An 18,515-nucleotide genomic window follows, 5' to 3' on the forward strand; every position below is an offset into this window, starting at 1 on the left:
TTGTGTTTGCTTTTGTTATTCTCACAGATGGTTTGTTACAAAGATGACAAAGTTATAATGTTAGACATTGTAACTGACTAGATAGAGGAGATCAGTGGAATACAGTTTTTATATAGGAAAATATAAATTGAGATTGGTATCTTTTAATGAAAGTATCTGATATATATATATGTCTGTGTGTGTATGTGGTTATATTTATATCACTTGATTGTAAGTATAACCTTGCATCTGTCTGTGTGTGTGTGTGTATATATATATATATATATAATGTTTTTGCAAGTGTCTACATATTTGAAGATCTGATGCACACACACACAAACACACACGAATCGATCAAACTTTTGTTAACAATGATGCACAAAGCTGCTTTGTAACTTTGTAACCTTTAGCTGCAAACTTTCGAAAACAAATGACCATAACTTCATCATGGAATTCCTCACTTCCTGATGTAATAATGAAAGTTCTCGCTTGCTAATGTACTATTGGACAAATTCATTTTTCTTCATTAAGCCTCAAACACTGCATCTGAGATGGATACGGTTTGGGCTACAAAATGATGCAATTTCTTGCTCGTGAAAGGTTCACTTGTTACTTCTGGGAAGATCCTTGTAGATCAGTAGATGTAAACAGCCACTAAATTTTCACAAAAATTTAATACAGTGTTAGTGACTTTTGAGAAATGTCTTTTCAATTACAATTTTAAAGTCATATAAGTGACATAAAAGTTGACTTTGCACACAAAAAAACAGTAGTATACAATGATGTGTTTGTGTGGAGAGAGAGACAGAGACAGATAGAGAGAAAGACAAAGAGAGAGAGATGAGGAGCAGCTTCATACAAAGCAAGTTCTACTTGAAATTCTCAGTTTCTTGGTGGGGTTCCGACAAGACCCAGAGTGACAATTTTTTTACCAAATCCTTCCCCAAGGTGATTCACCTACCCAGAGTGAATACTTAAATTTAATTGATTGCTTAATTGGTCATGGTTACTGGTTCACATATTGCCTAAACACTGATTGGTATTGCATTAGCTCTGCTTTAAGGAATGGCTACCTTGAAGTTGATAGATTGCAGGTCACTAGCTTACATTTTGTCACCCTTTTGATTGAAGTAATCATTGATGGTTTCCAGGTATTGACTTTTATAGCATAATTAACACTAACCCTGTTGTGATGTTAATACAAGCTTTGACAGCAATGTACTGCATACAGGGTCAAAACTGATGCATGTCACATGGAAGTTACCTTGCAATTATGTACATCAGCAAGACACCTTGCCAGAAAATTTGTACATAAAAATTGAATTCTCTGAGAAATCCTATGGGACCCAGTAATGTTTCAGTGTTTAAGGTTTTTGAGGCTCTAAAAGCTTAAAATGAGATCCAGTTATTTATGTCTACTTTGTGGTCACATGATTATGCCTACTTCTGTTTCCATTTTTTCTGTAAGATTTTACACCGACTGTGTTTTGCACAAACAGTGGCACAATATTTCCAACAATTAAGATGGAAAGCTGTCACTTCAGCCAGGTCTAAATACTGATTAGCCTTTGTTTGATGAAGGAAAATTAAGGACCAGAAAAAACGTGTGGGGTGGGATGGGGTTGGAGGAGTGGGTCTGTATGTGGGATTCTTTTATTCATGTTTTCAAGTTCATAGCTTCTGATGTTGCTTTTTTAATTTATTTAAAAATGGAAAAGATAACAATTCACTTGTATACATAGTTTTAGTATCATTGTAAATATATTTGTTTATCACTAAAAACGTTATAATATAATTTTTTTATGATTAATACTTTAATCTTTTTTCAGACATTATTTAGTGAGATTTATTGCTTTTATTAATGACATACTTCAGAAGATTTGGCTGTTTATACCTTTGATCTACATTTAATTAATGAAAATAACTTTCATTGTGAAGCCTTGAAATTATCACATTTGAACCATTAAAAAGTCAAATTTTGAGTGCTTTATTAATTTAATTACTCCTAAAAATAAGTATGTTTTTAGAAAAAAAGTAATTTGGAGAGTTGTTTCCCCTGAAGGTTTCTTTGAAAGATTAAGGGTACACATACATCATCCTAGTTGTGCAGGTGCCCCTTAGTGATGACAAGAAAGTACTCCATAATATTTATGTATTTGCATAGCTAGCTAGCTATAGTTTGATCAACTCTGTGTGTGTGTGTGTGTGGAGAATTTGAGATCTTTTGATAAGATTTTAGATAGCTATACTGATATATTGATAGACGTGCTGGTTAAATATATGACTTGTTCTCTTTAAACCAGTATTCCTAATGAATTATTTTCTGTTTCACATTTCTTATAATCATTCATAAGTTTCAGTTTCTAGAGTTTTATTTTGCTGAATTCGTATTCATGCAATCTGTTTAGAATTTAGATGAGAGAACATGTGGGTGTAAGGTAAAAACATGTTATTTTTCCTTCTTTCAGTTGTTTAAGGTTGGGAAATGAATTTCTTTTTGCATGCTTAATTTTTTTTTTTTTTAACAAGTGCATGTTTGTACTTTCAGTCTTTGTGTACTGAGCTGGATCTTATTTGATCAAATGCAGTTTGATTTAATTGTACAGAATGTTTCTGTTTGAAGATTGATGATGGTGTTGTTGTTGACAATGATGAGGATGATATCTACCATATGTACTTGCTTTTTATAAATTGGAGTTTAATCGTAAACTACACAGCTACAGATCTGCCATCGCATTTGCAAATCTGGTTCTGTTTTGTAATCATTTGAACAGACAACACAGACCTTGATCTGCTGCCACATTATGTGATGACAGCAAATCAGGGTCTGTGTTGGTTATAAGCAAATATAGAAGGTATCATTATTTCTACACTTAAAAAATAAGTTTACAAAAACTTAGACCATGTAGTAATAATAATACTACTAAAAATATTAGTAGTCATTCAGTTGTCCATCCAACAGTGGAACACATTATTGTCAAATATATTGACCTGTACCATCAGAGACCAAATTATTTTGATTAAAATTTTTATATTTTTTATCTTTTATTTTGTATATCGTCCAATGACTTTTATCATCCTTACCTTTCATCTTTTATCTTGTAGGACTGCACATCTATATTTATTTGGAAGGGCTTATCTCCATAACATTTTTTGCAGTTTTTTTATCTTTTCCTTTTTATAACTTAAATTTTAATTGACACTATGTGACCAGTCTTTTACTCACATACAGCAAAACCCTTTTCATATGAATGCTTGTCAATCACCGATGTGGATTTCACAAGATAACTTTACTGTGGGATTGCCTCTCAGCCTTTCTTTCATTTCTGCAACATAACTTTGCCAGATATTGTTGGAATTTAACGCAAATTTGATAAGCAGGTTTATATTTATGATGCCTTGAACAGGGTTGAGTTCCAGTGGTCCATGATGTCATTGACTGGAGTTATGCCGCTTGAATTTATGCCTGATTATTGTGTCTGCAGTTTAATTTTACCAAGCATTGTTGGGTGTTAACAGAATTTCGTGTGAAACTCTGTCTTGTTGAGATCTTAAACAAATTTGATTTCCAGCTTTCCCTAACATTATTTGCATTACTGATTGTTTATTTTCATTTCTTTGATTTCCACTGTATAGTTTTACCAAGGATCACATAATGTAATGTAGTTGTGTTTTTTCATCTTCCGAACTTTGATTTTTGCAGCATAACTTTACTTTGTTAAAATTTCAGCCGAATTTAACATACACCTTTATTATGATATCCTGTACAAGACATATGGCCCTCTGATTGTCTAACCCTTGACTTTGGTTTCTGCAGCATCAGTTTACCAGAAATTGTTTGATTCGTGCATCTTTATATTGATGGGACTTTGAATAGGTTGAATTCCAGCATTATGTATCATCATTTTGAGCAGTGATAGCCCCCAAATGTTCATTTTTCTTTGTTTCCTTGTTTATTTCACAAGTGTCAGTGTTTAAGATCTTACCGGCAAATTTCAGTTGGCAGGAACCATACAGTAATAAAAAAAAATTATTGCGACTATTTCCATCAGTCTGTATCTTTCCATCAGTCTGTCTGTCCATCTGTCTGTTTGTCCATCTGTTAACACTTCTCATAACCATCGTAGCTGTGCAGCCCTTGCACATGACCATTGAAAACATGAGAGACTTTTCATAATTGCTTATATATGTCCTTTTGGTATATTTCTAGAATTTGTTTTGCGACAATAGTACAGTAACATCGGGCATGTTTTTAAGGGTTTTAATTTCGTTTCTTCTTTTTTTGGTAACAAATATCCACCACCAAATCAAATCTGCCACAAAAATGAGTGTTGATTATGTGTAAGGTAGAACAGGCTCTGGTATGAGTGTTCATTAGATGTTAAATTCAGTGAACACATTGTATAATTTAATATGTCTTTAGCTTCTTGCAGTGAGTGTCATATTGTGTAAATGACAAAGTTTCATACATTTCAAACTTGTCACATGTTGACTTAGATTTATTATTTCACTGAAGTTACTTTGACTTTGTTAACTGTTATGTCATTGTGTCATGTGACACCTGTGTTGTGACTTAGCTGTTATGTCGTTGTGTCATGTGATACCTGTGTTGTGACTTTGTTAACTGTTATATCATTGTGTCATGTGACACCTGTTTTGTGACAGTTAACTGTTATGTCATTGTGTCATGTGACACCAGTGTTATGACTGTTAACTGTTATGTCATTGTGTCATATGACACCAGTGTTATGACTGTTAACTGTTATGTCATTGTGTCATGTGACACCTGTGTTGTGATTTTGTTAGCTGTTATGTCACTGTTTTGAATCTAAGGTCATAAATTAAGTTAAAAGGAAGAAGTAAAGCCAACAAGTTTTGTAAAACTTAACAAATAATGTAGTTATTAAAGTTATAAAATGAAAATGTAAGAGGAATTTACAGTATTATGAATTGAATCCAAAATAAAAAAATCGAATGTTCCAAATGAATGTCAGGTCCTTGAATGTACGTATCACAATAGCATTGTCCAGAACTCCTTTGAATAATTCACAATAGTCCCATAATAATGTTCTAGTCCAATGAGCACTTTGTGATTCCAATGAATAATCCTAACAACTTTCTCCTCAAATTATTAAAATGCAACATCAAACACATCTGCAGACTGATTTTAACATATGAAACAAGAATCAGATATAGGAAAAAAATAAAAGTAGGAATGAATCTGTTTTGCTCATTTTTTTTTCCTATTACTGGCAGTCTGGGGACAGTGCTCTTCTGTAGTCGTAACAGACCTTGAAGAGTCACAATATACAGCACGTGACAGTTCTTACTACTTGATCTAATAGTTCAGAATACTTATTCATGTGACCTAACCCATCCAGTGGGAAATAAATTAATTCTTCCAAGAACCTATCTTATTTACCTGTTCAATGGAAAACAACACCAAACTTGTAAACAGGTCTTAATATTATTTTTAATGGTTGTAAACAACTACGTCAGCAACTATTTATAGATCCTATGCAATCTACACTTTTCATGTCTTAAAATAGAATTTTTTACCCAGGTAGAAAACTTGGCTGTAGAATATCCAGACTATAGATGATCATTGCAATTTATAGTGATAAATAAAAACTACACACAATATAGACACATTCATGTACAAATAGTTACAAAAAATACAGATACATAACAGTCACTTTGTATAATCTAACATCTGATATGATTTTGTTTGCAGTTATATCACTGACATGTGACACCTGTGATGTAACTTAGCTGTTCTGTCAGTGTCATATGACACTTACGACATGATTGACAAGTGACATTGTTTAAATGAATAAAAAATTTTTTTTTTTCCATAGGCAGAGGAGAAGATGAGAAGCCTGCAGGACAAATATGATCTACTAGAACAAAAACTTCAGCAATCATTGCGGAAAGCTGAGGCATTACCCACTGTGGAAGCAGAACTTGCTCAGCGGCTTGAGGCACTTTCTGAGGCAGAGGAGAGGCATGGATCAATAGAAGAAAGACTCCAGCAACTGGAGCAGAAAGTTTCTGAAAAGGATTCCGAATTACAGAGGGTGAGACAAGGCTTAGGGTAACACAGAGGGTGAGACAGTGCTTATGGTAACAGAGGGTGAGACAAGGCTTAGGGTAACACAGAGGGTGAGACAAGGCTTAGGGTAACACAGAGGGTGAGACAAATCTTAGGGTAACACAGGGTGAGACAAGGCTTAGGGTAACACAGAGGGTGAGACAAGGCTTAGAGTAACACAGGGTGAGACAAGGCTTAGGGTAACACAGAGGGTGAGACAAGGCTTAGGGTAACACAGGGTGAGACAAGGCTAAGGTTAGTACAAAGGGTGAGACAAGGTTTAGGGTAACACAGGGTGAGACATGGCTTAGGGTAACACAGGGTGAGATGATGCTTAGGATAATACAGTGTAAGACAAGGCTTAGGGTAACATGAAAGGTGAGACAAGGCATAAGGTAACACAGAAGGTGAGACAAGGCTTAAGGTAACACAGGATGAGATGAGGCTTAGGGTAACACAGATGATGAGATGAGACTTAGGGTAACACAGAGGGTGAGACAAGGCTTAGGGTAACACAGTGTGAGATGAGGCTTAGGGTAACAGTGAGACAAGGCTGAGGGTAACACAGGGTGAGACAAGGCTTTGGGTAACACAGAGGGTGAGACGAGGCTTAGGGTAACACAGGGTGAGACAATGCTTAGGGTAACACAGAAGGTGAGACAAGGCTTAGGGTAACACAGAAGGTGAGACGAGGCTTAAGGTAACACAGAGGGTGAGACAAGACTTAGGGTAACATCAAGAGCAATGTTATTAACATCACCAGTTATAACAATACCATCAGACCTAGTCCTGTAGTCCCAAAATGTTTTGAGCACAAAACCCAAGGTCAGGCTAAAAAGAAAACCCCACATAATTTGACAGTAACTTTATGTTTGAAAAATAGGAGTTTGAACCACATACATTGCAGGATTTTCTGAATTTGGTTCCTTAAACACTGCGCCATATTCTTATGACATAAAATTTCAGGTGTTGGGCTATTATTTCAGTGAAGCTAAAAACCATAAATTTAAAGACCCAACTAAAACTAGAACCATTATGAATGCCAGGTTTAGCTTCCCTCTGTAGAGGTATGTGGTGCATTATTTGTACGCAGTTGGTAAGGTGTCAGACTAGTAAGCCAAGGGCTATGGGTTCTATACCCACCCAGGCCAGACTGGGTAAGATGCCTTTGTGTATCCTTGGGAAAAACACTTAACTCTCATTTCTTTTGCATGATTTAGCCAATAATATGTTTAAAGTATTGTTAAAAACAACCAAATCAGATCATCATTAAGTTAATGTGATTTGCTTTGATGTCTTGCACATTGCAAAGCATGAAGTTGGCAGTAGCCCCCTATCCCAAGGCTATTAAAATTCATGTCAGACGAGTAGTTTTCATAAATTCAGTAGACCAATGGCTAGTAGAGTTACAGTTGGGAAGGACTAGTGAAGATTCAGCAGGACAAATACATTTTTCAATCTACTTGTCTTTCTGGCTTCTTTGCACCATGTAGATGTACTGATAATCAGAATTTATGAATCTTGATGAGGAGGTGTATATGTATTGACAGTTACTCCACCCTCATTACAAAAGTAGGGCACTGTGACCTATGTTTCATACTTCATTATCTTTGGTTCAAGCTTATTTCTGCATCTCTTTGTAATACACCCTTACAACAAAAGAAGCTCACAGACCTAATTTCACATTTTACCTGCTTAGGTTTGAATTCATGACCAAATAAATTGTATGCACCCTGTATATGTGATGTTATTCTAAGATTCTTAAAATTGGTGAGAAGATGCATCTTTACAAGCACTACATCCTCATCACTAAAGTAGGTCACTTTGACCCATATTTCATGCTTCACTGATTTGGGCTCTATCACAAGCGCTCACCATTCTAGCTGGAGTCATCAAACAAAATGACTGTTTGAATATTTATTAACAACCAGATGCTTAATTAAAAAAAGATAGTCACTGTGGCCTACATGTCACTTTTGGCTGGCTCATGTTAAACTTGTATGTGTAGCTGAAGACCACTTTTTGTTTTTACCCCTGTACACATACTGCTGTACCAGGAATCATGGAACTTGATTAAGGAATGCATCTTGATAAGTACAGTTCTTCACCTCTGATAAGGCCACCTCTTCTGCATTAGGAAAGTGGCCTTATATGAAGGGTGGTATTTATAGTGGGTGGTCACACAGATGTGAGTCTAAACTACATCTAATGTATGCAAGGCTAAACTAATTTTTAAACATGAATTATTTTCATTTAAAAAACCACAGGAATGTTTCGGGTTATAGAGTTGTGATAAAACTCTATTAATGTTATTTTTAAAACATTATAAATAATCATCATTAGTGGTGCAAAACCTCCTTATCAGTAAAATTTGGGCACAAACATGTGACTGTAACTATCCCCCATGCCCATCGATTATGTTTTTCTACTCACTGCAGTTTAGTGTATATTGACATTGTTTATTTGAATCTTTATGTAATTAAATTTTATAGTAGTGATCAAAGGACTCTTCCACTTTTCGTTAGGTCGAATTGCTTTCACCTTTCGTTAGGTCGAATTGCTTTCACTTTTTGTTCTAAACTGATAATGTCTGATGGCACTTTTCAGTTTTTGTTGTTGTAGGGTTTAACGCCATTTTTCAGCACATGATAGGCTATACATGGCGGCCAATATTAATGGTGGAGGAAGAACCCAGGAAAGCCCCAGAAAGAACCACTGACCCACAGTAATCTACTGGCAAGCTTTCTCACATACCCACATTAGGCGAATCCGAGACTCGAACCCACGCAGACAGGTGAGATGGCAGTGATCCATAACGCAGAGCACTTTAGACCACTTGGCCACTTGGGGCCCCCTACACTTTTTGTAACAACTTATATATTTGGCAATTTGTAGTAATCACACTGTATGCTCAGTGTTTACAAAGGATATGAGCTTGTCACATGATCAACTTAAAAAAAAATTAGTATGATACCCAGTTAAGTACATCATGTAAAGTCAGAGAAAAGCCACAAATGCTGAACAATACTTTACTTTATTATCTAAGTGACATCTAAGGAATTTGCATTAAGGATAATCAGATTATTGGTATGGATTAAATTTACTTTATCGATGTGTTGGAACAAATATCAATGTGTTGAGAAATAAAAAAATATTAGTGAGATTTCTTTCTAAACAACCATTATGTGGCTGTTCATGAGGAGTACATTTTTAGAGTTTTTGCACTATTATGCCAATCGCTGTCCATAGTAGATGGGTGGCAGCCCTTGAGGGTACTTTTTAACACAAACTCTAGGATGCCATGAAATTCTGGACATATAAAGTGGTGAGAGGCAGAGGGGGGAGGCATAAAAGAGGGGAACCACTGTACTACATCATTATCTCAAAAGTAGGTTGATGTGACCCATTTTTTTTGCCTTACTTTTGTATGTTGCAGTTTATGTTTTAACTTTGTTAGGGCTTTGTTTCCTGATTTTTAATGCAGTAATGGAAATAGGTTATTCAATACTCAAGCAATTGGGGCCCGTACTGTTAATGCTTGAAACATTAAACTTGAAGATTCTATATATATATATATATATATATATATATATATATATATATATACATACATACACACACACACATATACACACACACACACACACACACACCACTCTCTCAGTAACTCGCGCCCTAATAACTGGTGAACCCGCTTATAATGCGGGGTCAGGTGTGGATTCCATTTTTTAAACCCCTAAATACTCCAAAAATTGATCCTTATTTGTTGAACTTGAAGAAAATTGTGATAAAAATTGGTAACGGAAACTTTGATGTATCGCTCATTTTATCATCGAAAATGGTAGATAGGACCTGGAAATTTTAATCAACACTATGAAATATCAAATTTAAAAATAGGTCATACAGTTTTTTTACATTTTCTTTCTAAATGACATTCCTAGTACACCGCAATTAACGATATGTAAGGAAATTTCGACCAATGAAAATGTCACGCCAAGTGGAGGCAGTACTTTAATAAATAAGTACAAATTAAATAATTTTTTTTATCAATTGAAATTTGTGTACTAGTTCTGTCTTTTAGTTCCTTTAAGTGTAATCATCATAAATGCAATGCGTCCTCTTGTAATTAAACGTAAAATGCGTCAATCTACTGTAACTGCTATGTCTGAGAACCCAATTAAGTGCCGACCGTGTTTTGATAACTGACTTGCGGAAGTATTTGTTGCATTGTTGCACTGACTTAAAGCTGGCCTTCTTTGTATTTCATGTTAATTATGTCTTTTGAATCAAATAAAGGAGGTGGAATTAAAGAAAATTTAAAAGGCATGAAAATCATAAAAAACATAAAATCTAGTGGCCCCAGTCATGTGTTGGGTGAACTCACTTTATTTGATCAATCGAACACGTACAAATGTCATTGTGTATGTAACATAAATTACCTTTACCCTTTACCTCATGCAAGCATCTTTGGACGCCTTTACTCCATTCGCATGGAAGCGCCTTTTGACGTCTCTACTCCATTCGCATGGAAGTGCTTTTTGATGCCTGCTGTAAACATCAGCCATTTTGAGCTGGTTTTCGTAGCGCCACCTTCGGGGAAAACCCCCCTGTTAGATACTACATTCATTTCTGTGAATGACAATTACGTCAGATCACGTGGTCGCTGTTTATGCACTGGTTAATATCTGCTATTTAAAGTAACTGGGTCATAATCTCCACTCTCCAAAATGGTGGTCGCGGATTTCATTCAGTACTTACAAAGTTTTCACGATTAGAATCACAACTTTGAAAGATTCAATAACTTAGGTAAAGGCTCTGATATTGATGTAGGCAGCAATTAGTTTTTATAAATTATCAAATTCAGATGGGGCCCCAAGTGGCCGAGTGGTCTAAAGCGCTCATCGTTCCAGATCACTGCCATCTCACTTCTGTCTGTGTGGGTTCGAGTCCAAGGCTCGGCTAGCATGGGTACATGGGAAAGCCTGCCAGTAGCTTCTCGTGGGTCAGTGGTCCTTCTCTGGGTTTTCCAGGGTTCTTCCTCCGCCAGTTATACTGGCTGCCATGTATAGCCTATCTTGTGCTGAAAAATGGCGTTAAACCCTTGAACAACAACAACAACAACAAATTCAGATGACTTAGTAATGTAGACGCAGATGAAAAACATGTAAATTTCGAGTATGGGAAATGGCAGCTACGGTTGGTCACGTGGCCTCACTGACATGACGGTGAACGAGTTCTCTCAAGATTTTAAAGCACATAAAAAATTCTTCTGTGAAAAATAATTACACAGCTATAACAATTGGACTTTACTTTTAAATTTTTCCACATATAATAGATGTGTACCAAAAATGTAAAATGGTTAAAATTGCCGTTAAACGTAACATACACTACATTGCTTAACAGTTCACAGGCAGGCCTATGCATATGCTGTCGACTAGGTAACAGGTGTTCTGTTTATAGCACGCTGCACTTTGTCACTATGCTCTATGAGGTAAAGGGTTAAATTAACCAACTCTTTCATAACTGTGATCAAAGATAACAAGGCAGCCAAGCAAAATGAATACTTCATAAAATATAGAGCTTGGTTTCACAGATACAGACACTTGTGGGCAAGTGAGTTTTAGAGAATTCTTGAACTGACACTTAGAGATATCCTCAAAAGATGATAAGAAGTTTCATTATTACTTCCAATGAAATCACGACATCAATATTGTACTAAATTGAACAATACAAAAATTGAGATTCAACGTAGACAGTTGTCTCATGAAATAAATGTTGTGTTTGTGTAAAAAAGGAATCTTGTTTGGTGGTGTATCAACAGTTAGTCTAGTTCCCTGCTATTTGGACTCCCAATTTGGCATGATACTATTACCACTATGGGGACCAGCCTCAAGAAAACAAAAAGCTTTGATGTAATACACATAATTTTTGTGTACATGTGATGGTTGTTGAAACCAATTGGAACAGTCTTTCATATGTTGGACATTTTGAAAATAAATCTTATTTAAACAGAATAACGAACAACTTCATTAGAAAAAGTGCATTATTAAAAATTATTATTGACGTGATTGTAAAATGAGGATTCAGTAATTAAACAGACCAATTCCCTAATGCTGCTCCCCCCCCCATGGTTTTCTCGATGTCAGAGCGATCTTTTTTAATATTTGGAGGTCCCCAGACCAGCCATCTCTTACGATTTTGCCATAAGTCTTATGAAAATTACCCTTAAAATACGGATTTACAGCATACAAGCAAAAACTAGAGAAAAATGAAAAATTGCTGAAAAATCCAGATAATTGACTCATCAGTGTTCTATTTGGATCCAGGTTTCATATTAGAATTAGTTAGGGAACCAGGCTAAATTTACAACAGCACCCCAGATGCTTTAAGCTGCACCAATTTGTTCATGCAAAGCATCTGCATAATCAAACTGTTGATTATAGATTTTTTTTAAAATGGCATCCCAAAAGTGTTGAATGATTAAGATGAAATGGAACATAAGCCTCTAGAAAGTGTTAGGAAGAATAAAAAGGAATATTCATATTCTTGTGAATAAAAGATGAAAAGGACAATTGTGTTTGTTGGAAGTCATGTGCCAATTTGAGTACATCTTGTGGCAGGAGATATGATTGCCATCGTCATATGAAATGGAAAAAGAATTTCCAAGAATTATGTCAAGTTTTGAGATAGCAACAAGCCATTGAGTTGCATAGGGTTGGAACTAAATTTTTTGCAACTGTATTAGTGGTAAATAAGGTCTACACATACTTTACAAACTTTTCAGTTGAACATAATGTTATTGTTGCTGTGTCGACTTTTAATTACGTTTTCCAGCTTCAAAATAGCAGTTATTTATATTTTTTAGACCTAACTCGTTGGGTTGGCAGGTCTGGGTCCTTCAGTAACTCATGGTAACTCACGCCTCGCTTGTAGTGTGGTCTGTGTTTGTGGACCCCATTGTGCACGAGTTATTGAGGGAGAGGTGTGTGTGTATATGTATGTGTGTGTGTGTATATATATATATATATATATATATATATATATATATATATATATATATATATATATACATATATGCCAGGGTACTTTGACTTACAGAGTTCGTATTGAAATCATACAAAAATTCTACATTGCATCTGTGGGTTAGTACCCCACTTTAAAAGTGCCTTCCCTGGGTCCCATATATGTTTTAATGAAACAGCTCTTATGCAGTATTTAATTGACTTATGTCATACCAACTGATGTGTCACTTTGATTACTTGCATATTATTGATGCTATGCTAGTTATGTCTGTGTTGAACTGCCTTACATTTCAGTGATCTAGAATATTGTTTAATTTGTGCACAATACATGACCCCCCCCCAAAAAAAAAATGATCAAATTTTTATAAGATTGAATACTTAGTAACATATTTTAGGGATATATCACCTTTCTTTGGCATAATCATTTTCTATGCAATATATTATTTTTAATAAAAGTCAAAGATCTAGTGATTTATTCATAAATTCGTCTTGCATTACTTCTTTCAGGCCAGACAGAGGGAGAAAATGAATGAGGATCACAATGCACGACTATCTTCAACCGTTGACAAGCTGTTGACAGAGTCAAACGAGCGATTGCAGCTCCACCTCAAGGAGAAAATGTCAGCACTGGAAGAGAAAAATCAGCTTACACAAGAACTAGAGCGAGTCCGAAAGGCACTGGATGATAACCAGCAAGAAAAGGTCAGATGGGAGAATATTTTTTTCAAGCCCTCACAGAAATTAAATGGGAATTATCTGGGCCCTTTGCGTCCATGTTTGTGACATTACATCTGTCCAACATCTTGGCCCTGTTATTATATCTTTGTCAAATTACATCTTTCCAACATCTTGGCCCTGTTATTCTATCTTTGTCACATTACATCTTTCCAACATTGTGGCCCTGTTATTCTATCTTTGTCACATTACATCTGTCCAACATCTTGGCCCTGTTATTCTATCTTTGTCACATTACATCTTTCCAACATTGTGGCCCTGTTATTTTATCTTTGTCACATTACATCTGTCCAACATCTTGGCCCTGTTATTCTATCTTTATCACATTACAGCTGTCCAACATCTTGGCCCTGTTATTCTATCTTTGTCACATTACGTCTGACCAACATCTTGGCCCTATTATTCTGTCTTTGTCACATTACATCTTTCCAGCATCTGGGTTCTTTCCATCCATCTTTGAACATTACATCTGTTCAACATCTGGGTCCTGTCCATCCATCTTTGTGACATCTGTTCAACATCTGGGTCCTGTCCATCCATCTTTGTGACATCTGTCCAACATCTGGGCATTGTCCATCCATCTTTGTGATTACATCTGTCAAGGGAAGCTTGTTACCAAGTGAAAACCATTTAATGAATTATGATAGACATTTGATGACCTGATGAGATTTTATGTTATTTAAATTTTGTTTGCATTTTTGTCCTTGATAATACCCAAATCTCCAGATTTGGCAATTTAAACACGGTGGACATGTTTCCATGTTGATGACCTGATTAAAAAGGTATGCCGTTTAAATTGATATTTAAATTTTTTGTTGGTTCATTTTTTAATTTGACTATCGAGGACTAGAAAAGCTCAACTGATGGTTTTGTGTCCATAATACATTAGTGTTTATTTGCTATTTCTACTCCCACTAAACTTCTTGGAGGAAAGTCATGAAACTTGGAGTTTAGTTTTATTCTGAGGTCTGGTTTTTGAGACATAACATTAGTTTTTGAGACAGAAGTTTTTATGTGAACTGAAGGAACTTTATGATTAAAATCTCATGCAGTTTAAATTGATACATGGATTTTTTTGTTCATTTTTTAGTAACCATATTGATAGAGGACTAGAAAAGCTTATGTGATGGTCCTGTGATAAGCAGTGATCTACTATAACCCCCTTTTTTTGATCTATTAGTATCTGTTTGCTATTTCTGCTTCCACTAAACTACTTGGAGGAAAATCATGAAATTTGGAATATGGTTTTATTCTTAGGTCTAGTTTTATAGACAAGTTTTTTGTTGTTGTGAACTAATTAATTTTATGATGATATACTGCCAGAGAAAATGATGGACTTTTGAAGGAATCAATTTATGCAATGAACTTTGACCTACATTTTAAGGAATATGTATTTGTTACCTTTATATTGTATTTAATGTACAGAATTTTAATATTCTTCCACTTGTATTGTTGTACGTTGTGAGTATATTATTTTTTGAAGAGTTCTTTATATTTATTTTTGAGAACTGTACTTCTAATAAGCAACATATTGCCAGTATTGTGCTGGTGTGTTGTTAAACCCTAATACAATACATCCTATCATATTCTATTTGTAATTGCTCTCTTTTCCAGCATGGTTTAAGACAGAGAGTTTAAAAAAATCCACTCATACTATGTCTGTCTATGTGTGTGTGTCTCTGTCACTGTCTCTGTCTCTCACATTATTACAAATCAACAAACTAGCACAATAGGCAAAAAAAAAAATTGTCTAGTCGTCATATCTATTAGTTCATTTTCCTTTCATTATAAAGTTGCACTTTTTACAGTCTATTTTTTCTTTTTACAGCACAACTACAAACAAATACATACCTTTATAAGCCAAATAACCAATTAACCTAGTTTACTGACTCCGTCATGAAAATTATACTTTTATCAGTTTTAACATACTTCTTCCTAGGGCACATTTATTCCAAAGTCATAGAGTTTAATGAGTCATTTAAATTTTTATCACATTCTTTTACTGCAACAGTTACAAATCAACAAATTACATGTTAGAAAGCATTTCAAATCCATAATAACTGCCTGTGACATCTAAATAATGCAATAACCCTCTTTGTAATACAAATAACATAACTCCCTTTGTAATCTAAATAACACAATTATTTTAATCCTTCCATAAGGAAATAAGCATTTTCACCTTTGCTTTATTTCTTTGATGCTTACATTTTTGTCAAGCTCTTGCCTGGCTTCATATATTTTCTGATCGACAGACTTCAGCAAAATATCGTTTCATTCGATTGATTGTATGGCATTATTAACAGTGAACCTTCTCCCACACGGCACAGAGGTGAGTGGGATGACTTGGCAGTGAAGTGAACAAAGTTAAGAAAAAAAATCTGCACCAACTTGAAGCATTGGTTGGCTAATTTCAGCAAACTCCTTCTCATTATGTCTTGAACGGTAATTTGTTCAAGGATGGGTAAGATGCCCCAGTTTCCTCAGGGACAACTGGAGGATTTTCCCCATTTAAAATTGATATTAAGCCTCTCCAAAGACTCTGAACCATGAGTTATGTTTTCTTCATTGCTTTGAGGCAGCTTTCTGATATTCAGGACTGTGGAGAGGTCTTTTGAGATCTGCTTACCACATGGAGAGAATCTTTTTCCTTGTCTCTTCAATACATGTGATAAACTCTTTCCCATGGTTCTTTACAGACACTTTGGTACCCTGATAATATTCTTTGGGTTGTACACCTTGCTAATTTTCAGATATGTCAGGTTGGTCATTAAGGTTCAGGCACACATATATACCCATCAGCATTGTTGACATGGTCAGTGACTGCTTCCAGATTAGCATTAAACATATGCTGTACCTCATCAGTGCCAGTGACCTTCTTCTGATATATTTTGCTGCATTTAGTTACCTCTTGCAAAACATTGTATTTCTATACCAGATGCCTTTTGCATTTCCAGCATTTGTAGAGTCATTCTGATCTCAAGTGCAAGAACTAAATGTCCCCAACAGCTGTCAATGGCTTGTACCAAGGGACTTCTTTCCTCCAGTTTTCTTTGAATTTATGCATCACAGTTACGTTTTTATTTTCTGCTTCATTTGTTTCTTGGTTGGTGATTCTGAGTACATGATGTTTTCATCTGGAGGACTTTTTCTAGTTAAAGAAGCAGTGAGGTTGATTTGTCTGCATGACATGTTGTTAAGTTGCATAAGAGCTCAGTAGATTAGGCAGACCTACTCCATCATTACATCGTCTATACTTGGAGGAGACTGGTCAGAACTCAGTAGATTAGTCAGACCTACTCCATCATTACATCGTCTATACTCGGAGGAGACTGGTCAGAGCTCAGTAGATTAGTCAGACCTACTCCATCATTACATCGTCTGTACTCAGAGGAGACTGGTCAGAGCTCAGTAGATTAGTCAGACCTACTCCATCATTACATCGTCTGTACTCGGAGGAGACTGGTCAGAGCTCAGTAGATTAGTCAGACTTACTCCATCATAACAGTGCCTATGTTGGAGATTGAACAATTCCTGATAGCAATGTGTTTATCCTTTGTGTCAGAAAACAAAAAAATGTGTTTAAATTTTTGGGAAGCACACAGATGATCATAAAGGGAAAGACTGCTTTACCTGAAAGTTTTCTTTTAAAATATGTTTTTAAGGAAATGAGTTGCCATTGTCTATTTTGATAATTACTGCTGCCAACATGGATGTTGTTTTCTTTTTTTCAGGAGAGAACAATAGACGACTATCAGCGAGCCAGGAGAGAAGTGGACACATTAAGGCAGCAAATAGAACATCTAGCCAGGTCAGATATCTCATCATTTGATGCATTGAAATCTATAGTACTGCCAAAACAATTTTGTCTTGTATTGACAGGTGTTCTTAATATAGAAAGGTTTCCAGGAAAGTTTTATGTTTGTAGCTGCACATTAAGATACATTCCATATCCCCTTACACCAGCCTTAAATAAAAAATCAAGATACATTCCATATCCCCTTACACCAGCCTTAAATAAAAAATCAAGATACATTCCATATCCCCTTACATCAGCCTTAAATAAAAAAAATCAAGATACATTCCATATTCCCTTACATCAGCCTTAAATAAAAAATCAAGATACATTCCATATCCCCTTACATCAGCCTTAAATAAAAAAAATCAAGATACATTCCATATTCCCTTACATCAGCCTTAAATAAAAAATCAAGATACATTCCATATTCCCTTACATCAGCCTTAAATAAAAAATCAAGATACATTCCATATCCCCTTACATCAGCCTTAAATAAAAAAATCAAGATACATTCCATATTCCCTTACATCAGCCTTAAATAAAAAAATCAAGATACATTCCATATCCCCTTACATCAGCCTTAAATAAAAAATCAAGATACATTCCATATTCCCTTACATCAGCCTTAAATAAAAAATCAAGATACAATCCATATCCCCTTACATCAGCCTTAAATAAAAAAATCAAGATACATTCCATATTCCCTTACATCAGCCTTAAATAAAAAATCAAGATACATTCCATATCCCCTTACATCAGCCTTAAATAAAAAAATCAAGATACATTCCATATTCCCTTAGATCAGCCTTAAATAAAAAATCAAGATACATTCCATATTCCCTTACATCAGCCTTAAATAAAAAATCAAGATACATTCCATATCCCCTTACAT

The 18,515-nt window shown here is 35.2% G+C and overlaps 1 protein-coding gene across 3 annotated transcripts in view; it reads left to right on the forward strand.

The window, feature by feature from the left end:
• LOC149785221 (liprin-alpha-1-like) overlaps positions 1-18,515 on the forward strand; it is a 152,320-nt gene that overhangs the window by 55,498 nt on the left and 78,307 nt on the right. For all 3 annotated transcript variants that reach the window (XM_089979042.1, XM_089979043.1, XM_089979044.1), the window contains exons 8-10: positions 5,838-6,056; positions 13,600-13,794; positions 17,559-17,635. In XM_089979042.1, the coding sequence (XP_089835168.1) occupies positions 5,838-6,056; positions 13,600-13,794; positions 17,559-17,635 (491 nt within the window). The remainder of the gene's footprint in view (positions 1-5,837; positions 6,057-13,599; positions 13,795-17,558; positions 17,636-18,515) is intronic.

Source organism: Sinohyriopsis cumingii, chromosome 13, assembly GCF_028554795.1.
Source record: "Sinohyriopsis cumingii isolate HCF-2022 chromosome 13, ASM2855479v2, whole genome shotgun sequence".
NCBI lineage: Eukaryota > Metazoa > Mollusca > Bivalvia > Unionida > Unionidae > Sinohyriopsis > Sinohyriopsis cumingii.